A 23,598-nucleotide genomic window follows, 5' to 3' on the forward strand; every position below is an offset into this window, starting at 1 on the left:
CAGTCGCCACTGGCAGAACACAGTGTGTCGTAATTGTTGTGCGTGCGTATGATGCAAAGATGATGACACAACATTCTGAGATTTGCAGATCTTCGCACGACACACTGTATCCCGCCAGTTGGGCTGGTATATTTTTTGGATGTAATTTCCATATCAGACATTTTGACTCCTGAGGCAGGCACTTCTTCGCCAAAACACAGTTCCGTATCGAGTCATTTGAACTGGTTACTGAATAAATCTGACGTGGTTTTGAAGGTCCATTGCTTTGTTCCCACTTCTTTTTGGACTATTGTTTGTGTCCGTGGCGTTTCCCCTTCCCCTGTGGTTCCTTATTTGGTTACCTTCTTTATAGCACCAATTTACAAAGAGTGGCCATCATAGAGACTTCAGTCCTTTCCAACTAAAACAGTGTTCAAGTTTCAAGTTTAATAAAAATTTGATTTGATCGCAAAATCATAATTCAATGCAATTTACAAATAATGATAAAATTGGGGTAAAAAAGAAAAATACATTAATCAAAGCAGACGGTTAAAACAACTTTAGACCAACAACCACATAAGGTAAAAAATAATAAATAAAGGGTTAAATACAATTTATAAACAAATAAAAAGGGCGAGGTGATGAAACAATAGGATGGGGAAAAGGATACCTGCTCAATTTTCACCTATCAGCATTACTAGTACACATCCTGAATATATAAAATTTGTATAACTCAGTTAAAAGCGTCCTTAAAAAGTCACCACAAAGAAACTCATTTTCACACCACAAATGCTGAGATTAGCAGCACCTGTAACCTGGATCAAGATATCATTTTGAATCTAGACCTCACTTTGATTTTAGAACTTGTGATTGTACCATTGCTGTACAGTAACAAAACCAATACTTACCGAGCAGAGTAGCTTGGAGCCTGGCGTCATTCACTCTCGTGTGAGCTGACCAGGGCCGACGCCTCTCCCTGGCCTCCACTGTGTCTAGCAGAGCTAGTCCAAGTGACAGCAGAAGGAGGCAGATCAACAGTGGCTTCATGTCTGATGGGAACTCACGAGTCGGGGTACAATATACTGCAGGAATATAATGCTGTGAGAGGGAGGAAAAGAGAATACCTGATACATTTTTTTTTAATTAAAGAATTTTTATATATACATAATAAGATAAAGAAAAATGGCACCAATTAAATAACAATGATTTATATTTATAAGAAAAAGAAATTTGAAGTACAGGAGTCCCAGAGTTACAGATGTCTGACTTAAGTACGACTCATACTTAAGAATGCAGGTGTGGCTTCATTTGATTTCACCGAGTAATATTTCCAGTAGCATAGACTCCTACACTTCTCCTGTAGCAGATTCAGGAATAATGCATGGCCACATTTAGAACAGTGTGTGGTTATGCATGCTGTACCTTAGAGGGAACTGGTGGGGACAGTTGACCCTTTTGTTAGCTAAGAGCAGAGATAAGCAGAAAGAACCTTAAAATCTACAAGGTCTTAGTTACATACAAATCTGACTTAAGAACAGCTTTAAAAATGTAACTCGTTCTTAACCCGGGGACTGCCTGTAACATATTCTGCCTAATAGTCCACATCACGGGTTCTAGATTGACAAAATAATCAAGAAAAATACAAAAGAAATTGAAATAAAGGGCCCCTTTTACAAAGCCATGGTAGTGATTCCCCTGCAGCAAATGCACCAAAGCCCATTCGATTCCTATAGGCTCCGGTGCATTTGCCATGGGAGAATTGCTACCGTGGCTTTGTACAAGGGGCCCAAAGATCCTTAAATCCTAGAGACCCTACTCATAAATTATCTGGAACATTCATTATTTATAGAGAACACAGAATTCATTCTGCCCAAATAATTAATTAATTAATTATTTGCAACATTCGTATTCACTTTCCAAAAAACCTCTATCTGAATAGAATAAAAAAAACCAAAACCTGCCATTACATCAAACAATACATGGGAACAGAAGAAAAAAATGGCTCCCCTAGCCAATGTCTGGGGTTTAAGCCTAAGAAATAACTTTCTCTGTAATTGTATAGGTCTAGGTACATCAGAGAATATTTGAATCTTTTGACAACAGAAAAAGGCATCTTTATTTTTGAAGCCTTTAATATCATCAATTTATGCTTCTCAGAGGAGAAAGTCACAAAGGGGGGGCTCTAGTTGAAACAATATGAGTAATCAGAAAATGAAGGGTATATAAATTGAAGAACTGAGGCCAGTATTGGGCAGACTTGCACGGTCTTTGTCCTGTATAAGGAGGTGGGGGGGGGGGGGGTTGGCTTCGATGGGAACTCCAGTAATTTGGAACCTGAGGATGATGCTGGCCACACTTTTACAGTCTGTATCCTGCAAAAGGCGAGATGGTTTGGATGGGTTGGATGAGCCCCTTCTCTTCCCTTATTTTAATTTATTTTATTTCTAAAATTTCTTGACCGCCTATAACTAAGCGGTTAACACAATAAAACATTCAGAATGGTTCAGAAGGCAGCATGCATAAAATACTTTCAATGCACCACAATCATGCTATGGTGGAGGGGATTACATATCGTCAATCTTCGGTAATTATAGAGCAAAGATCATAGTTCAAATTTCTCATTAGGTATCTCTCTACAACATAACTTGTTTAAAAGCAGACTGAAAACCCATCTTTTTGATAACGCCTTCAGTCCATAACCCTACTCCCCACTGCCCACCAACCTAGCTAGCAGATTAATCATTCCCTCCAACTGTATCCATAGCATCTGGTTTGTCTGTCTTGTCTGTTTAGATTATAAGCTGTTTCGAGCAGGGACTGTCTTCTTTGTGAATCTGTACAATGCTGCATACATCTGGTAGCGCTATAGAAATAATTAGTAGTAGTAGTAGTAAGCTTCGACAACAACTCTAGCAGTTGGAACCTAAGGACGGTACTGGACGGACTTCTACGGGAAAAAAAAAGACATAAATTTATAATGCATGTAACTATGTGTAACTATTGGGGAGACTGGATGGATCACTCAGGTTTACTATGTTACTATGGAAGGTTTTAAACTGCTTACATGGCGTCTTTGTACCGACACCACCAAATGCTTGTGGAGGCAACAACCAGCAGCAAGTAAAGTAAGTCCAACAAGATAGCTGATTGTTAAATTGAAATTTTTTTAAAATTTCTTTATTTAATTTTACTCCAAAGAACAAGAACACAACAAAATCTGTCAGCAAATATGATACAGCCAAATACCCCAAAGTCCCACACAAGCGAAATGTCGTACCATGTTTCTTCAGTACAAGGCCAAACAGTAACATCCAATAGACTATGCCCCCCCCCCCAAAAAAAACAATCTGCTATGTGAGATGTGTGAAAAGAAGAGTAGAAAAGTGGACAGCAATATAGAGAAATTAAGTGAGACAGTCCAACCACTTAATATAAAGATCCCATACCTTAAGATTTTGCATCATTGCAGTTAACTTGGACATCCAAAAAATAAAGTCCAATTTTGCAAGGAAGTGTTGCCTAATCAGGCGTAGCTCTATTTCCAATTTGCTGCTAACAAAAGCCTGCCAGTAGAAAGCACATAGAAAGTTAGTTTATGAAATTTACGGGGCAACATCCCCTGCAAGATCTGTAGCAAAGCACTTCCCATATTTCTACTGAGAGGTTGTTGCACAGTCAGAAAGTATTTCAAAAACCATAGCCCAATAAGGAACGACCTTCATACAGTCCCACCATATATGAAGGAAAGTACCCTCCTGACTCTGCAGATGCACCAAGGTAAGATACCATTGATAAAGCATCTTACATCCATTTTCCACCAAGGAGCTTGATATAGATGAGCATAATAAGCTTGAAAACTGCTTCTCCCACCACTTGGCAGATCGAGCCCATACCAGCAAGGACTCCCAAACCTTTATATATTTAAATGGGCTTGCATTTTGTTGAATAAGTTCTCTATAGAATCGGGTGATACATCTTCTCCCACTGCTACTACTGATAGACCATTCCAGCAAGGTTTCCGAGAGTTGAAGCTCCCCAAGATCCTTGCGCTGATTAAAATCTTGCACTTGTTGAAAATGAAAAATAGTCAAGGCCCTCCGGATCATAGGACTCCAATAAGTCAGAGTAGGGAAGAACCCTCTTCAACAAAATCACCCAAGTCCACTAAACCCTGCTTCACCCAGAGCTTGTAACAAGGGTTGAGCCGTCCTGACAAAAAGCCCTCTGTCACCCACAGTGGTGGCCTCAAGAAATAGCGTCTGCCCCAAAGGAGCCACGACTGAGACCGAGCCCAAAGATTGAAAGTATGAGATAAGTAGGGATTAGAGCCCTTCAAGAGATGCCGACCCTCTGACACAGGCAATCAGGGGAGAGCTCAGGCCAAGTCGACACCAGAGAAGGTTGTTTGAGCCAGACCCAACTTTTGTCACCATCAATTATATCCATATCTTCACATGTGTCATTTTTGTCATATTAAAAAAACTCTTACTTACACTAGACATTCCTCACAATTTTATTTAGGACCCCTGAAAAACATGGGCTGTGTTGGGTGTACAATTTTTAACACAAATGTGGATTCTTTAATTGTGACACGCTTTGACTGACTGAATAAAATCTTGCATCGCAGACACTGTTTCCACAGTTTCTCCTTCTTTGGTTGTAGCTCTTTACTGCGGAACTATTGGGTTCTTTTTTGTTTGCCGACACTGAATATCTGCAGTAATACTGAATATTTACCCCCACACTTGAAATTATCCAAAAGTCCACTCAGAAGTAGTAATGCATCGAGAAGAAAGCCTTCAGGTGCCAAGCTTATCAGATCCGAAGCAAGGATAGCAATAACCCACTGATTTCTCTTATAGATAACTGCAGACAGTAAATTGCTTGCACTGTACCTTCCAGCAGCACAATACAGCATTAACCAGTGACAAGGTTTATTAATAACAGCAGGAAGGGAATCACCTCAGCTAACTCTGTGTATATACTTTCCACTCACCCACCACTGGGGGACTATGTCCTTCTTTACAACAATATCCACCTCCTTAATAACGATGTTTCTTCAGCTGTTGCTTAGACAAAGGACCTTTTCATTTCATTTGCCAAAGATGCTTTTCTGAACTTCGCAGAAACAAAGTTTGATCCAAAAATGTTCTCCCTAACAACACTCTAAAACAAATTACACTCCTGTACTTACTGCTCTGACCTCCAGTCCAGAACTTCCAGGTTCCACGGTTCCACAAGGGAGACTTTTTGGCCAGTCCTGATACTGAGCTTACATTCCAAAGCAGTGTGGAATTTGAAGCCTTTGATTCTGCCCATAGACATTTGTGCTGCAGGTTCCACAGTGCATGAGAATAGGGTTGTCAGAAATCCAAGAATGGCCTAAAATCTCCCTCCTGGAACTGGAGAACTTGACAGATCTGTCGGTCTGTAGGAAGCAGGAGCAGACTTCAAATGGGCAGCTGTCCTGTGTGTCACTTATTTTACATACAGTAGTAACATAGTAATAGACCCACATAATCCACCTCATCTGTAAGTCAATCTTATGTATAAGTTGACAGACGTTTTAAGACTAAAAATGACCAAAAATGCTGTGTGACCTGTGGGTTCCACATTGCGCTCTCTCTCCCTCCCCTCTAGTATCTTCCCTGCCTTTCCCAAACCCACTCCATTTCTCATAGCCCACAGCTTCACGGATTTCAACAGGATCAAAACAGACTTAAACTCAGAAGGAAAAAGTTAAATCATCAGATTTCAGTATATAAGGATTATATATTTATCTCTCATTGATAAGCCTCTTATTTTAAACTCTGACAAGTTCACTAAAGCAAAACTGTATATTCACACATCACTCACCCATTCCTATCCAAGAAGAATCAGTATTTCTCAGCACCCCCATACACACTCCTGTTTTCCTTTTACCAATAAAAAGCAGTCAGAATTTCATTCACCAACTCTTTCCACATTGTCTCAGCTAAACTTCCTCTTTGAGCCTAATGTTCGAGCCATCAGCCAGTCAAATGGCTTTTAGCTCTCACCTGATAGCTGTCATGCATACTTCCATGCAGACATGCTCTCCTCTCAATATGTATGCTCAGCACAAACTTTCAACCAGCCAGAACATTTACAGATTTTAAACAATCACTAGTATGTTTTTATCACTCCGCAGTCTCACTTGCAGAACTATTACAATGTGGCCCAAGCTCACCGTTCATTAAGAGTTCTTCCTGCAGCAGGGACATATGTAGAACAGGCTGTATAAAGCAATTTCAGCAGAGCCAGAGTCTATCTACTATACGAATACTTCCATAAAGTTAGCAATAGCAACGGTGCTACGGCACTGAAAAGAATGATTGACTCAAAGGTAATATGTCTCAGGTTTATTGATTGGATTTTGAAGTCAGAATTTTTCATGTAGTCTTTTCTAGAGCTCTCACACTAATGCTCACAATGGAGCACACTAAGGGACAGAATGTGGCCCATCAGCAGTTTGCCTGAGGCAGCACAGTAATTGAGCACACACAGAGGACACAGCTAGGATGAGAAAACATCTCGGGCTACTGTAGAAATTGGGAGACTCAGATAGGCAATCAGACACTGTGCTTCAGATCATAAGAACATAAGAATAGCCTTACTGGGTCAGACCAATGGTCTATCTAACCCAGTATCCTGTCTTCACGGAGGCCAATCCAAGTCGCAAGTACCTGGCAAAAACCCAAATAGTAGGCACACTTTTCAAGGGCAAGTCCCCGGCTGTTGCTGTCACACAAGCTGCAGTGCCCGATGTGCTCGGTCTCTCTGAATCCAGGGATTGAGCACACCCAGAGGCCATATCTAAGATGGTACGAAATAAATCTTTCGGGCAGCTGTGGAAATTGGGAAATTCGGATAGGCAATCGGACCCATACTCTTTATGGAACCCAGAAAAAAAAACTGTAGTATATATATGCGGGAAGGGGTAAAACGCGGACCTCACGGACCTGACAGACCTCGCGGATCTAAACCCGTACGGCCTTAAAAATCTGAGGTCCGTGTCGGTCCGTGTCCCTGTTGCTTGTAGTTTCTGTCACTGACAGACCTTGATTGAGATTTGAGCGCTGATGGATCCATCTCAGCATAAGGAGGGAAAAATGTTAGGATCCGTCAGCACTAAAATCTCTTCGAGGTCTGTCAGAGCCAGAGACTAGTGCTGGAGCGGCAGAGCAGAAGCCAAGAGAGCGGGGTCATAGGTTTTGGACGTGCGTTATGGAAAAGAAGTCTCCAAACTCCAGCACTAGTCTCTGGCTCTGACAGACCTCGAAGAGATTTTAGCGCTGACGGATCCTAACACTTTTCCCTCCCTATGCTGAGACGGATCCGTCAGCGCTCAAATCTCATCAAAGTCTGTCAGCGACAGAAACTACAAGCGGCAGGGAAACGGACCGACACGGACTTCAGATTTTTAAGGCCGTACGGGTTTAGATCCACGAGGTCCGTCAGGTCCGTGATATGCTCACATTCCACAGAAACGGATATTTTAGTAGGAGACATGCTCAAAGAGAGACCAGCACTGATACCCTTTTCCTACTGCAGGTTGCCTTGAGCCTGTTTTAGGTTTGTGCAACGCACATATATTAGATTCAAAGAAACAAGCATGAAATCCCCATTAAGACTGACCACAGAAGAATGAACTAACCTTTTATGTCTCCCAGATCCGGTGTTAAAACCCTGATGCTATATTCTGGCTTTACTGCATTTGCCCTGAATAGCTTAGCTTTATTAGCACAGATTTAAATGTACTGTGCACTGGTGTCTACATGAGGCTTTGTGTGGCGTTAGCTCATGCACAAAACCCCTTTTTACATTGTGCATCCACAAAATTATGTGCTTAAGCCAAGTTAATTGTTGCATAAAGCCAAACACACTTTACTGTATCGGATCTACAATCCGTACTGTTACCAGACTAGAGATGAACTTCAGAATTAGCCTCACTATGTCTCAGGAGACATTTATCTTAACAAAACTAATTTAAAGGCTGATTTTACATAGAACATCTAGGTGGGACTTGAGATGTTCAGTTTGGGACATGAACAATTCCCAGAACATTTTATAAAAGACTCACTGAGAATCCTTTTATAAAATACATATAAGGACACTGGAAAATACTCTTGTAAGTGCTGGCACATTCCACAGAAACAAATATGTTAGTAGGAGACCTGCTCAAAGAGAGACCAGCACTGATCGGGGTTTTGAACAGTTGTAAGAACTGGCACTTACACGCGTTGGCTCATGGATGGATATCCAGAAAGAGACAATTAAGGAGCAAAAATACTCTTAACAATAAAAGTATGGGGTGGTGTTATATGCACAATTTCCCTCTTAGTCATTGATACCAAGCACAGATTCAAACAAGCAGTTGCCTATGACTACACCTACATCTAAGCAAATATTATTAAGTATACTGTACATCTACTAATGTTACAATATTGGAAATACGATCTGGCTTACCCAAATCAAGGGTATAACAGGGCACACATTACAGGCACTGGCTAATCTTCCAGCTTGGCCCAACATAGAAATAGACAGGTAGAAGCAATAGCAAGAAGGAGGAGGTGCTGTATGTGGGGTGGGGGTAGGGAAGGGGAGATGAGAAGTAGAGAATGACACGGGGACAAATTTTTCCCTGTCCACGTGGGAACTCATTTTCCCGTCCCAACCCCGCGAGTTCTTTTTTTGTCCCTGCCCCATTCCTGCAAGCTCTTTCCTCATCTGTACAAGCCTCAAACACTTCAAAATCATAAGTGTCTGCTCACGCGGTGGCCCCCGGGTCAAAGACCAGTGCTCTAAAATGAGTCAAGCCTCACCTGTGTACGTCCCAGTTTAGTAGAACTTGTCCAGCTTAGTCTTGAAACCCTGGAGGGTATTTCCCCTACAACAGACTCCGGAAGAGCGTTCCAGCTCTCCACCACTCTCTGTGTGAAGAAGAACTTCTTTACGTTTGTACGGAATCTATCTTCTTTCAACTTTAGAGAGTGCCCTCTCGTTCTCCCTATCTTGGAGAGTGTGAACAGTCTGTCTTTATCTACTAAGTCTATTCCCTTCAGTATTTTGAATGTTTCAATCATGTCTCCTCTTTTCAAGGGAGAAGAGACCCAGTTTCTCTAATCTCTCACTGTACGGCAAACACGCTGTTTTGTCTCATCCCTCTTTAAAGCAGACTTCCTGTTGGAGGGGGATGACAGTGGTAGTGAGAAGGGAAGGAAATACCAGGTGCAGAGTAGAGGTAGTGAAGGAGATATGAGAAGCTGGCTAATTGAGGAGAGGAGTTAGAGGGGAGAGGGAGACGCTGGCCACTTCTTGGTGGGGGGGGGGGGGGGTTAGAGAGGGGAAGGGGAGATGCTTGACTATAAGGTGGGGCAGCAAGGCTGAAAAGTTCACATAAGCAATCTAATACCCATGGACTGGCCTTGTTGGAATTATTGGTCCCACATCTTCATGGTCAATACTGATGCCAAGACTGGGATGCCTTGCTTCTTGTGTGGCTCAGACTGGGTAAGCCAAAGGCAAAAGAGGTACTTCAGCCATCCTGAAGCTACACCCCCTGAAAAGATCCTCTCTAATAGCCTACAGATTTTCCCAAGCATGCTTTAGCTTCAGGTTCACCATTAGAAGACAAATACAACTGGACAAGATGGTGACAACCTTTTTCTATATCAACATCATTAATAGGGTCATGCACTTGACATTTATTACAACAACAACTTTTCACTTGAGTTAATTCCATGGCTTGATTTCTGAGGGAATGGCCCTGAATGGGGCACATTTTTCAGATTGGAGAGGCAATGTACAAGTAGCAGCTTGCAGAGAATAGAAGGGGAGAGCAAAGCTTAATATCTGCCCTCTTTTGTAGACCACTTCCTTCATATTCTACAGGGAATAGAAAGAGAAAAGGTGATCATGAAGAAGACACAAAAAGGGGTTGAATCTGAAGAACGTTTATCAGTATTGCCAATACTCGAGGCTTTATGAGCTTAAGCTATGTAAATCCCTTTTTGTGTATGTTAACTAGGGCTTATTTTCTGGCAGAATGATCTAGAATGGCGTTCTGCCACCTTTTTCCTGGACCTAAGGAAGTGGAACAGAGCTGGTGGTCTAAATCTGTTCCAGTCCCCCATAAATCAACAGCATAAATCAGCTATACCTCTTCCACAGAAATAGAACGGAATGGGTGGTGAGACAGATCATTTCTGGCTCTGCCACTTCACCTCCAGTGGAGACAGAGCAGAGCTGAAAATGTTGGAGCTGCCTAACACGAGAGAGCAGTCGCCACAGGGCCTTGATTTCTGTATGTTTCCCCTCACGGTCAGCTCCAGGCAAAATGGCTCCCTGGGGAAAAAAAAATCACTGATAAATACCCCTAATTGTCCCCAACCCTCAGGCCTTAGCATGGATTATATAACATAAGAATAGCCATACTGGGTCAGGCCAATGGTCCATCTCGCCCAGTATTCTATTTCCATAGTGGCCAATCCAGGTCACAAGTACCTTCCAAAAAACCAAATAGTAGCAATATTCCATGCTACTGAGCCCAGAGCAAGCATTGTACACAAGCTCTCTAAACAAGTGAGTGGCAGGGATCCTGAGAATCCACTCCCTGCCTCTAACCTCTCACCCATCTGTCCATATCTTTGTCCTCAGCATCCTCTCCCTTGCTTCTTACCTCCTCCCTCATCCCAGCATCTGCCCTTCTGCCTCTTAAACCACCCCCACCTATAATTTGCCTTCTCTTGCCCCCTCTCCAGGTGAAGTATCTGTTTAGCCGCAGAACCAGTACTGTTACGGCTTCTAATCAGTGAAAATGTTTAAAACTCATGGGAATATAGTTCCTGTATCTAGATTGCATAATGCTCAAAATCAGAATATAACAAGGGCTAGTCCACAAGTTTTGAATATCCATGGCACAGATAAAGAGAAGCAGCAGCATGGAACCTCCTGCTCCTCCCAGTTTCCTGCTGGAACCTAGTCTAAGTCTGCATAACTTGAAGTCTGGGCATACACAGCCACAGAAGGATATCTATCAGTGCATATGCATGCACTATAGGAAGCAATGCTCACACTGATATCACCTGACAGTGTCCCTTGTTGCACCTTCCTAGGGCATCCTTGCTTAACACCAGCACTGACTTCCTGGCACAACTAAACACCCAATTTCAAAGAGACATGAGGTGAATGTCTGTTTCTGCTGCTATGGGCATATGCGCCAGATCTGTGGGTGCTGGAGATGTCTGAGCACCCCCAATATTTTTGGGATCTGTCCCTCTCCTTCCCTTCCCCTCACCTTCCCGGTCTCCTTTCAGACTTCTTTCTCAGAGGGGCCCCAGCTTAGCAGCCATTCTCATAAGCTGCAGGTGCTGCCCCAAAACTTTCCCTCTGCTGTGAGCTCCTCCCTCTACCCCCCTCCCCCCCTGACGTAACTTACTATTTCGCTTGGAAAATTTTGAAAATTGTTACCTGGAATGCGAGAGGGTATTCATTCACCTATAAAGTGATATAAATACTCCATGCTTTGAACAGGTATAGAGAAACAATTGCATTCTTGGGGGGAGACACATTTGGATGCTTTAGAACTTGGAGGGGCATTTTCAGTATAGCGTCTAAATCTGAGTTTAGACGTTTTGTGAAACACATACAAAAACCCAGTAGTGAACATGACCATTTTCAAAACAAGAAAATGTCCATCTTTTTATTTCATAAATGGCCATTTCTCAGCTGTGTTTGTCCTCAGTGCATCTTATCTTTTTGAACTATTTATGAAAAAAAAAAAAACCCCACGCCTAAAAGAAAATCGAATAAAACAAGCCATAGGGATGTAGCAGGGGCCAATATTTTTAGTAGATTGGTCACACAGATATCCTAGCAGAGCAGTGGGATACCCTAGGAGGCATTGTAGTGGATTTCACTTAAAAAGTCACAGATACTATCTCACTATAACTCCCTTATATTGTATGGTGAGCCCCCCCAAAACCTACTGGACCCAACAGTACACCACACCAATAGCCCTTATGCCTGCAGGTGTCACCTGCCTGTATGTAGGTACAATGGGATTAGGATTGCCATCGGCAAGTGATATTTGTCTAGCTTAGATCTCCCAAGGCTTACAGAGGCAGATTTGGATATGCTGAATGCTCAGGTCATACCAGCAGAAGTAGCTTGGGCCATTCAGCAGAGACCCTTGGGTAAAGCCTCTGGCCCAGATGGTTATCAAAGTAAATTTTATAAACTGCTAAAGGATGAAATGCTATAATAGCTAAAAGATTTTGCTTGCCTCCCTAACCAAAGCACAAATTATAGTTTTATTGAAGCCAGGAAAAGTTCTTGCAAAATTACTGACCAATAGGATATCCCGAGTCTTGCCATCGCTGATAGCTGAGCCTATACCTAAATCTAGGCCTGGATGAAACAATTGCAGTGGAGGGTGATAAAACTGAGGCTGTGATAGATGAATAGGATGACTAAGAAGAAACAGAGCTGAAAACTGACTGAGAATAGGGTTAGAGAAGCAAATAGTGTTTGCTCCTCTCTGATTTGAGATTCAGAAAAGTGTAAAGGAAAGAAGTAGAGGATGGGGTGAACTCGGTAGTATGCTGGTAAATTTTTAACAATGGGATCTCTCCAGGTGTAGCCAGTCCTGTAATTTGGTGGGGAGGGGCAACACATTTCTCGCTCTCCCCCTTCCCCTTCCCCCCCCCATGTGGGAGCGCTAGGCATACCTTTGACAGGGATACCCTGCCAAATAAATGGACCGACAGAGATGCCAGACAAATAAATGGACTGCTGCTGCTCCCTGCTGCTTTTTCCCAGCTCTGAGCATCATCTCAGGACTTCTCGCATATGCTCAGAGCATGCATAAGAAGTCCTGGCATGTTGCTCAGAACCAGAAACAAGTAGTGGGGAGCAGCAACAGTCTATTTGGCTGAAAAGGCTTGGCATCCAATCAAGCAAAGGTAAAAGGGAATCTGTGCCCAAATTTGGGGAGCCGGTTTAACAACCAGCTCCCCAAAATTCTTAAAAAGTTAACAAGTGGCTCTCACAAATCGGTGCAAGCCAGCTCCAGCACCCCACTGGGTGAATTGATGGAGAACTTAGGATTCTCATCATGAAAGTAGTAAGCTTTCATCTAACCAGAGTGAAGGGGGAAGTTTGAACAGAGAAGGGAGTGTGGCCAGCAAGAGTTGGAGGCAAGGAAGCTTGCCAGCTAGACATAGTAGTTTTGTCTGGCATGAGTGAAAGCAGACTGGAAGGAGGTCAGCATGATTTTAAAATGGATGAAGTCAGCATGGGCACAGGATTCTAGCCACAGACACTTTGCAGAGTGGGTACAGGAATGTAAGAAACTAACACAAGAGGTAAGCCAAGGCTTGGGTCTGGCACACCTTGCAGGGTGGGGAGAGGGAAGGGCAAGAACTACCATGCTGGGGGTTTTTTTTAATCTACTGTCTCCTTGGACTAAATTATATAGCATTTTGGATAGTGTGGGCACTAGGCTATAAATGTTAAAATAAAAATAATACTCGTAAACGTTGCTCTACTTAGGGCTCCTTTTACTAAGGTGCGCTAGCGTTTTCAGCGTGTGCTACACGGCTAGAACTAACGCCAGCTCAATGCTGGCGTTAAGGTCTAGCGCGCGCTATTCCGCGTGTTAAAGCCCTAGCGCAGCTTAGTAAAAGGAGCCCTTAGTAATTCACTCTGGATTTTAGTAGAGATGTTTTCTGCTTCATAACTGTTTTTGGCGGCTCACACTGGTGATCCTGCCCTTTCCTAAGCCCAATTTCTCAGTATCTGATAACAAGGGATGAAGCCGCGGTGAGATTTTATGATCTCTTCATAAACCACCAATGCCTCTGTGACCGACAGTCATAATAACTACCACATGTAAACTCCAGACTAAGAGCTGTGGCAGTGTAATTGGCTGCATTTTTATTATATCTCAGCACATTATTGTAGCAGTTTGGGTTTAGAAATTCAACAATATAGACATACAACCAGGGCTGGTGCAAGGGTACTATTATTCAAGTTTCAAGTTTATTAAAAGATTTTTTTAAACCGCTTAATCAGGATTCTATGCAAACCTTCAGCCTTCCAAATTTTTCAACTTTTAGACCTCTAGTGCCTCCCAGACCTCAAACTTTTGACAATTAGACTCATCCCCTCCATCCTATAAAAATGCATACTTAAATATCATACTTTTAAATATTAAACACCCCCGCCCCTTTTTTTACAAAACCACGGAAGCGTTTTTTAGCGCAGGCTAGCACTCGAAATGCTCTGCGCTGCTCCCAACACTCATAGGAAGGTTATGAGTGTCAGGAGCAGCATTCAGCGCACTGGACTGCACTAAAAACCGCTTCTGTGATTTTGTAAAGGGAGGAGGGGTAAATGTTGCATTGTGTATGTGTGTGTAGATAGATAGATAGATATACACACACACATATATATCCTAACAAAAAGGATAACCTGTATTATAGAAATGCATTAGCTTAGATGCTTCATGTATCCCTTTTAGTATATATTATATCTCTCTGTCATTTGAATTTCAGTGCTGTTAATAAGTATATTTTTGAAACTGTTTCATGGTATTCCTATTAAGTTTAAATTTACTGATTTTAACTTTAACTCATTCCTTGTATCTACGTATACATTTGCTCTTTTTACTACTGTTATGCTGTTAACAAAATTGCAAGTGTTATGTTGAATTATACCTGCTGTACAACACCTCGGGTGAATCTCTTCCTAAAGGCAGTTGATAAATCCCAATCAATAAATATATGAGGGCAGTTTCCAAAAGCCATTCACGAGAGAAAATTGAGTATTGTAAAATTGCCAATTCTTCCTGTAGATAAAAATACACACTGATGATTCTTTGAGTTTGTGTGGTTGTCAAGACCTACTTCTTTGCTTTGACTGTAGTAGGTCTTTGCTAGCCTCCAGAAGCTGCTGCCCTAGGCAAGGTTGAGCCAATTTTTGCATTGGCGGCCCATCTGGTAACTAGACTCTCTCCACCTGCCTTTGATCTGGTATCTCCTCCCTCTATCTCACGTCTCCCTCACTTTCTGCATTGTGCGAGACAGTGGCTTTTGGCGCTGATCATAAAGGATGCCAAAATCCCAGTTTGATATCCATCCCTTTTAGAGTTTGAAGGTAGACCAGACTAGGAATTTGCTGCCTTTTTTCAATGGCATCTTGGACCAGTGCCTCACTTGGTCCATAACAGTAGGGCCAGCTCCAACTATAAGAACATAAGAACTGCCATCTCCGGATCAGACCCTCGGTCCATCAAGTCCAGCGATCCGCACACGCGGAGGCCCAGCCAGGTGTACACCTGGCATAATTCTAGTCACCCATATCCCTCTATGTCTCTCATAAGGAGATGTGCATCTAGTTTGCTTTTGAATCCTAAAATGGTGGATTCCGCAACAACCTCCTCCGGGTATAATCTGGTCAGGAAAGACAGGGTAGGAAGAAAAGGAGGGGGAGTAGCGTTATATGTTAAAGATCATATTAAAGCCACACAATTGCAGGATCTGCAGGGTAAGGAAGAGGCCCTGTGGATCAATTTGGAAAGAGGCAATGGTGAATATTTTCAGTTTGTATTCATTTAATTAATTTTTATTTGTGATATTTTAATTGTCATAGGATTTTATGAATTGAAAAAAAAAAAAAAAAACCCTTTTCTTTTTTCTTTCCTTTTTTATTTTGGAATAGAGTTCTTTTTCTACTTGTTTTTGAAACTGCTTGGATCCTTTTTTGGCTATTATGCGGTATATAATGTTTTTAATAAACAAACATATACAGACCTCCTTCACAGATGGAAGAAGTAGACAGAGATTTAATAGTAGACATTCAGAATATATCTAGAAAAGGGGAAGATTTACTAATAGGTGATTTTAACATGTTGATTGGGGGATCCCTATTTCTAGAAGTAGGGAGCCTGGATTCTCTACAAGAAGTTGGTAATGGAACCCACGCGAGATGGGGTCATACTGGACTTCGTGCTTACAAATGGGGGAAGAGTTTCTGATGTTACAGTGGGTGATCATCTGGCATCCAGTGATCACTGCATGGTATGGTTTAATATTGAGATGGGTATAGAGAGGGCTCATTCAAAAGTCAAGGTTCTAGACTTTAAAAAAAAACAAAAAACTTTGTTCGGATAGGGAATTACATCAAGGCATTGTCTGGATAGGAACATTTGGAAGGAGTGGAAATACAGTGGGCAAAACTGAAAGGAATTATTGTGAGGGCGACAGACCTTTTTCTGAGGGAAGTAAGTAAGAGGAAAAGAAGGCCACTTTGGTTCTCAAAAGTAGTAGCTGAGAAGGTAAGTAATAAGAGGTTAGCTTTCATAAACTACAAAAGATCGCAGAAAGAGGAAGACAGTAAGAGCAGTTAATATAGCTGGCTTTAAACAAGGTTTGGATAGGTTCCTGGAGGAAAAGTTCATACTAGTCTGCTGTGGGAAGGGGTAAAACGCGGACCTGACGGACCTCGCGGATCTAAACCCGTACAGCCTTAAAAATCTGAGGTCCATGTCGGTCCGTGTCCGTGGCGCTGACAGACCTTGATGAGATTTTAGCGCTGACGGATCCGTCTCAGCATAGGGAGGGAAAAGTGTTAGGATCCGTCAGTGCTAAAATCTCTTCGAGGTCTGTCAGAGCCAGAGACTAGTGCTGGAGCGGCAGAGCAGAAGCCAAGAGAGCGGGGACATAGGTTTTGGACGTGCGTTATGGAAAAGAAGTCTCCAAACTCCAGCACGAGTCTCTGGCTCTGACAGACCTCGAAGAGATTTTAGCGCTGACGGATCCTAACACTTTTCCCTCCCTATGCTGAGACGGATCCGTCAGCGCTAAAATCTCATCAAGGTCTGTCAGCGACAGAAACTACAAGCGCCACGGACACGGACCGACGCGGACCTCAGATTTTTAAGGCCATACGGGTTTAGATCCGCGAGGTCCGCCAGGTCCGCGTTTTACCCCTTCCCATCTGCTGTTGAGGCAGACATGGGACAAGTAGCATGGACTGCTGCTACTATTTGGGTTTCTGCCAGGTTCTTGTAACTTGGATCAGCCTCTGCGAAGATGGGATACTGGGCTAGATGGACCATTGGTCTGACCCAGTAAGGCTATTCTTATGTTCTTATCTGGAAAAGTTGAGTAGTCAGGAAAGCAAAGATATAAATGGAAGAAAAACTGCTCATACGGTAAATTGGGAAGACAAAAGATTTTTTTTAGATATATCAGTGATAGGAAGAAGTGCAAAAGTGGCACTGTGAGCCTCAAAAGTGAAGGGGAGAGATATGAATAAGCTGATAAAGAAAAGGCTGAATTGCTTAACAAATATTTTTGTTCTGTGCTCACGGCTGAAGCGCCAGGAGTGGGACCACAGAAGACAAACACGAATAGGGATGGAATAGAGTTAGACTCTGATTTTCAGAAGACTGTGTCCATGAGGAGCTATCTAAATTAAAGCTAGACAAAGTGATGGGGCCGGATGGTGTACCAAAATGAATCCTCACTCTGTAGGGAAATTCTTTCCAGAGTTGAAACTCTTCTTTATCATAAATCCAGAAATTCAGACAGAACACACAGTGATTCTTAATCTTTATCTTTATTATTCTTAGAAATTGCTTGCCCCAACATTTTGGCCCGACGGGACCCATTTCGCCTCACAGGAGGTGTACACCTGAGGGTGCTGAAGGAACTTAGGGACATTCTGGAGGCTCTGCTGACTGACCTTTTTAATACAGTGGTGCCTCACACAACGAACTTAAGTCGTTCCAGGAGCAAGTTTGTTATGCGAAAAGTTCATTATGTGAAACGCGTTTTCCCATAACAATACATGTTAAAAAAAATAATTCATTCTGTAGCATAAAATATGCTAAGATGACATAAAAAAAGATAAATTTTTTGTTATTATTTTTATTTAGATACATCTAAAAACATAATTGTTTTTTTAAAACAACACACATTTTTTAAATTTAAAGACAGACTAAGTAGAGTCTAATTTTACAGTGAGAGAGGGCAGAGTCTCAGCGGCAAAAACTGGGACTTAACTGTTCATTTACATCCTTTAATTTACATTTGGTGCACTGACTTGCTGCCCTTTCTATTGTCTCCCATTGGAAAAAAACAGTCATTCCTTTGCATTTCTTTTGTGTAGCATCTCAAAGGCTACCCTGACACCCCAGTGTATGTTTGAGAAAACATCATGTTTAGCTGCTGTTTGGCTCCTGGAGCCCAAAACAGAGAGACAGACTTGACTCCCTTGTAACCATATAGTATCTCAAGTACAGGGCAGCTTTAATGCAGAAGTGTAAGCATGCATCGGATACAAAAGAACGCAAGAGCAAAGCTTAACAAATTGCCAGATGCATGAAAGAAAAGTCAATTTAATAAGGTCAGTTGGTTTCTGTACAACAATGTTTTTTTTCTAGCATCGGGGAAGCGGCGAGAGTAGCTCCGCCCCCCCCAACGCATCAGCAGTAGGCGCCGGGCCCCTGCGAGCCGACGGTCCGCCACTGCACAGGGAGCCAGGCGGAGAGAGGGCAGTTAAGCGCAGTGCCTGCGCGGAAGGATGCAGCTCGGGCGACTTCGTTGTGTGAAACGAAGTTCGTTGTAGGAAGCAAGACATAAAGTTCGTTGTGCGCAGCGTTCGCTGTGCGAGGCGTTCGTTATGCGAGGCACCACTGTACTTATCTAGAGTTGGGAGTGGTACCGGAGGACTGGAGAAGGGCGGGGACCACATGCGGCCCGCCAGGTACTATTTTGAGGCCCTCGTTGTGTTTATCATAATCACAAAAGTAAAATAAAACAGCTTCCTGATCATATTGTCTCTTTAGCTATAAAAATACAATATTATTATTAAGACTTAGCCAAAAGGAAAGACTTATTAACTATAAAGAGTTTTACCTCATGCAAAATTGTCATTTCTTTAATAAGACATTGACTATTTTTTTTCTGAGGCCCTCCAAGTACCTACAAATCCAAAATGTGGCCCTGCAAAGGGTTTGAGCTTTTAAACCACTGCTCTATAAAAAAGTGGACGTAAGGAAGAAGTAGGGAATTACAGGCCAGTACGTCTGACTTCTGTGGTAAGCAAATTAATGGAAACACTTTTCAAACAGGGAATGGTAAAGTTTCTGAAATCCGGTGAATTACAGGACCAAAGGCAACATGGATTCGCTAGAGGTAGGTCTTGTCAGATAAATCGGATCAATTTTTTTGACTGGGTGACCAGAGAATTGGATAGAGGGAGTGCACTAGATACAGTAACCCCCCGTCCCCCCCCCCCCCCAAAAAAAAAAAAAAATTCACGATTCGCCAACTCAGTCTTTCACGGTATTTTCTGATGCCTTTTCCCGGAACTAAAGTCAGGCTACATCAATCAGGAGCAGCTTTGAAGCGCCAGATAGCGTGTCAAAGCAGCTCCTGATTGATGCAGCCTGACTTTAGCTCCTGGAAGAGGGGGGGTCAGAAAATACTAAGAATCCTGCACACAATTTTCAGCACCTGCCGCCACCCCTGCAGCCCTCTCCTGCCTCCGATCCGCTCCTAAACCACTTTTGCGTTTTTTCAAAATTCGCAGGTGCTCCTTGAGCGGAACCCCCACGAATTTCAGGGGAGTACTGTATTTAGATTTTAGCAAAGCCTTTGACAGTGTTCCACACAGACACCTCATAGATAAACCGAGTACCCTTAGGATGGGCCTCAAAGTGACGGTCGAGTGGATATCGAAATACCTTCTGTACCTGACTGAAACTGGCCATGTGCATGTGAAAAGGTTTTTCAAAACAAAAGCACTGTTTTTGACTCTAGGTGTTTACTGCATATAACTCAATTATAGCTAGAAAACAATTTCTTTCCAGCTGTATAAGCAACCGTATTTGCACTTTATAAGCAAATACGGTTGCTTATACAGCTGGAAAGAAATTGTTTTCTACCTATAATTGAGTTGTGTGAAAAGGTTTTTGACATAAATCGAAACAAATAAAATATTAAATTAGTACAATAAAAAAGGTATCACCTACAACTTGGTTGTGGACCCTTATTATTAGTATCTCCACATTTCTGCTGTATCTCGTGTAGTCAGGCACATTATCGTTAAAGGAGGAATCTGCAGGTCCTGGAAAGTGTTGGCCTATAGGGGGCGCCAATAGCGGTTCGTTCTCGATTCGGGAGTTTTGCGTCTTAACCCTTTCAGGACCATAAGGATCGTAGGCCAATTTTTGTGGTTTTGACGACATTTTTATGGTAAAAAGGGCTTGCAGATGCCAAAAAATTGATTTTTTTTGTGAAATATCATTATTTTTTTTAAAAAAAATCAAACTTCTGGCTTATGGACAGTGTGGCAAGTGAATCTTCTCGTCAATCTGGCAACGACGCTAATGAATGAATGTCGGAACCAGTTTGTTTACATAAAGGCAGTATCATATGGAATCCGTACATATCAAATTTAGAACTGTAGACTATCCCAATCAAAATTTATAGGATTTTAAAGTTATGGGGCAAATATGTCCCTTGGTCCTGAAAGGGTTAACTTGGCCGCGCCAGTTTCCTTAAACTTTCCCAGCACATCCCCGGCTACCAGCGAGTACAGAAAATCTAACCGCGTGTCTTCAGATCTCTGCTCCGACACCGCTCGGGGGTCACTTTTCGCGCTGCGGTTACCGCCGGCTATCTCTCTTTCCGTCCACCGCAGTAGTCATTAATTTTCTCCTCCGAGGCACAGCGGGAACGGCAGCGACTCTACCCCCCACCCCTCCCCACCCCGTCCGTCTCCCTCAGTCTAAGTCTGGCGGTGGAAAGGGTTCGCCCATCTCGATGCAGGTAGCAGCTTCTTACCTGCTACGTGCAGCCAGGAGGATCGGCGGAAGTCCGAGAAGACGCAAAGCTGTCCACCTGCCCCGGGACTGTCATCGATCGGCGGCTGGGAGGGGGAGCAGAGACGGCCACTTCCCGCAACTCTCTTCCCCGGTTTTCAAGCCGGAGCGAGAGCGAGAAACGGGCAGAATGTCCCGTTTGGGGCCGAGCCAGGCTTCAAAACATCCGCCTCCCCTTCCTAATGCTTTCCTTTATGTCCAGCGTTGATGGGGCACTCGGGAGAGGGGAGCAGACGCCTCCCAAGAGGAGGAGAACACGGTGATAGGGATAAAGGGATGTGGACTTAAGGCTGTCCAAGAGCAGCAGGGCTTCTGCCTCATAACTTTTTAGAAAGCAGTCAGCGAGCTGTAGGAGAGGGAAGGAACAGGGAAGCCCAGTTAAACCAGGAAGCTCTAGTCTAGGAGAACAGGCGAGCTCCAGTCCAGAGTAGAGAATGACAGGGGGACACGTTTTCCCCCGTCCCCGCAGGAGCTCAAATTCCACATCCCGCTCCCGTGAGTTTTGTCGCTGTCCCTAGCCCATTCCTCTAAGCTCTGCCTTAAATGTACACTTATGATTTTGTGTTTGAGGCTTGTGCAGACGAGGACGGAGCCTAGGCATTGGTGGAATGAGGCATTATGACATCACAATCTGAGCTCTAGAATGTTGCTACTTATGATTTTTAAAGTGTTTAAGGCTTGTGCAGAGGAAGGCATTGGTGGAATGAGGCATTATGACATCACAATCTGAGCTCTAGAATGTTGCTATTTATGATTTTTAAAGTGTTTAAGGCTTGTGCAGAGGAAGGCATTGGTGGAATGAGGCATTATGACATCACAATCTGAGCTCTAGAATGTTGCTACTTATGATTTTTAAAGTGTTTGAGGCTTGTGCAGAGGAAGGCATTGGTGGAATGAGGCATTATGACATCACAATCTGAGCTCTAGAATGTTGCTACTTATGATTTTTAAAGTGTTTGAGGCTTGTGCAGAGGAAGGCATTGGTGGAATGAGGCATTATGACATCACAATCTGAGCTCTAGAATGTTGCTACTTATGATTTTTAAAGTGTTTGAGGCTTGTGCAGAGGAAGGCATTGGTGGAATGAGGCATTATGACATCACAATCTGAGCTCTAGAATGTTGCTACTTATGATTTTTAAAGTGTTTAAGGCTTGTGCAGAGGAAGGCATTGGTGGAATGAGGCATTATGACATCACAATCTGAGCTCTAGAATGTTGCTACTTATGATTTTTAAAGTGTTTAAGGCTTGTGCAGAGGAAGGCATTGGTGGAATGAGGCATTATGACATCACAATCTGAGCTCTAGAATGTTGCTACTTATGATTTTTAAAGTGTTTAAGGCTTGTGCAGAGGAAGGCATTGGTGGAATGAGGCATTATGACATCACAATCTGAGCTCTAGAATGTTGCTACTTATGATTTTTAAAGTGTTTAAGGCTTGTGCAGAGGAAGGCATTGGTGGAATGAGGCATTATGACATCACAATCTGAGCTCTAGAATGTTGCTACTTATGATTTTTAAAGTGTTTAAGGCTTGTGCAGAGGAAGGCATTGGTGGAATGAGGCATTATGACATCACAATCTGAGCTCTAGAATGTTGCTACTTATGATTTTTAAAGTGTTTAAGGCTTGTGCAGAGGAAGGCATTGGTGGAATGAGGCATTATGACATCACAATCTGAGCTCTAGAATGTTGCTACTTATGATTTTTAAAGTGTTTGAGGCTTGTGCAGATGAGGCCAGAGCTTGCAGGGATGGGGCTGGGCCGAAAAAATGAGTTCCCGCAGGGACGGGGAAAAATTTGTCCCCATGTCATTCTCTACTCTAGAGCTCAATCCCAATCCATTACGCGAGCTGCAAAGAGTAACCGGTAGGTCCAAGAAGAAAATTAGGAAGACAGAAGAATGAGGTTTAAATGAGAGGAGGGGGGAGAACATAAGAATTGCCGCTGCTGGGTCAGACCAGTGGTCCATCGTGCCCAGCAGTCCGCTCATGCAGCAGCCCTCTTGTCAAAGACCAGTGCCCTAACTGAGACTAGTCCAACCTGCGCACGTTCTGGTTCTGCAGGAACTTGTCTAATTGTGTCTTGAATCCCTGGAGGGTGTTTTCTCCTATGACAGACTCCAGAAGAGCATCCAGTTTTCTACCACTCTCTGGGTGAAGAAGAACTTCCTTACGTTCGTACAGAATCTATCCCCTTTCAGTTTTAGAGAATTCCCTCTCGTTCTCCCTACCTTGGAGAGGGTGAACAACCTGTCCTTATCTACTAAGTCTATTCCCTTCAGTACCTTCAATGTTTCAATCATGTCCCCTCAATTTCCTCTGTTCGAGGGAGAAAAGGCCCAGTTTCTCTAATCATTCGCTGTACGGCAACTCCTCCAGCCCCTTAACCATCTTAGTCGCACTTATCTGGACCCTTTCGAATAGTACCGTGTCCTTCTCCATGTACGCCGACCAGTGCTGGACGCTGGACCTAGTACTCTAGGTGAGGGCGCACCATGGCCCATGATAACCTTCTCCGATCTGTTCGTGATCCCCTTCTTTATCATTCCTAGCGTTCTGTTCGCCCTTTTCGCCGCTGCCGCACATTGCATAGACGGCTTCATCGACTTGTCGATCATAACTCCTAAGTCTCTTTCCTGGGAGGTCTCTCCAAGTACCACCTGGGACATCCTGTATTCGTGCATGAGATTTTTGTTACCAACAT

General features: G+C 43.0%; 1 protein-coding gene across 5 annotated transcripts in view; it reads right to left on the minus strand.

Moving 5' to 3' along the window:
* MATN2 (matrilin 2) overlaps nt 1–23,598 on the minus strand; it is a 179,932-nt gene that overhangs the window by 144,001 nt on the left and 12,333 nt on the right. For 2 of the 5 annotated variants that reach the window (XM_033934328.1, XM_033934326.1), the window contains exon 2: nt 888–1,077. In XM_033934328.1, the coding sequence (XP_033790219.1) occupies nt 888–1,026 (139 nt within the window). In that variant the 5' untranslated portion in view covers nt 1,027–1,077. Of the gene's footprint in view, nt 1–887; nt 1,078–10,159; nt 10,297–20,855; nt 21,302–23,598 lie in introns of those variants that run through there. The other 3 variants (XM_033934329.1, XM_033934325.1, XM_033934327.1) reach the window with 3 other exon arrangements.

The sequence above is a fragment of the Geotrypetes seraphini genome, chromosome 2 (assembly GCF_902459505.1).
Source record: "Geotrypetes seraphini chromosome 2, aGeoSer1.1, whole genome shotgun sequence".
Taxonomy (NCBI): Eukaryota; Metazoa; Chordata; class Amphibia; order Gymnophiona; family Dermophiidae; genus Geotrypetes; species Geotrypetes seraphini.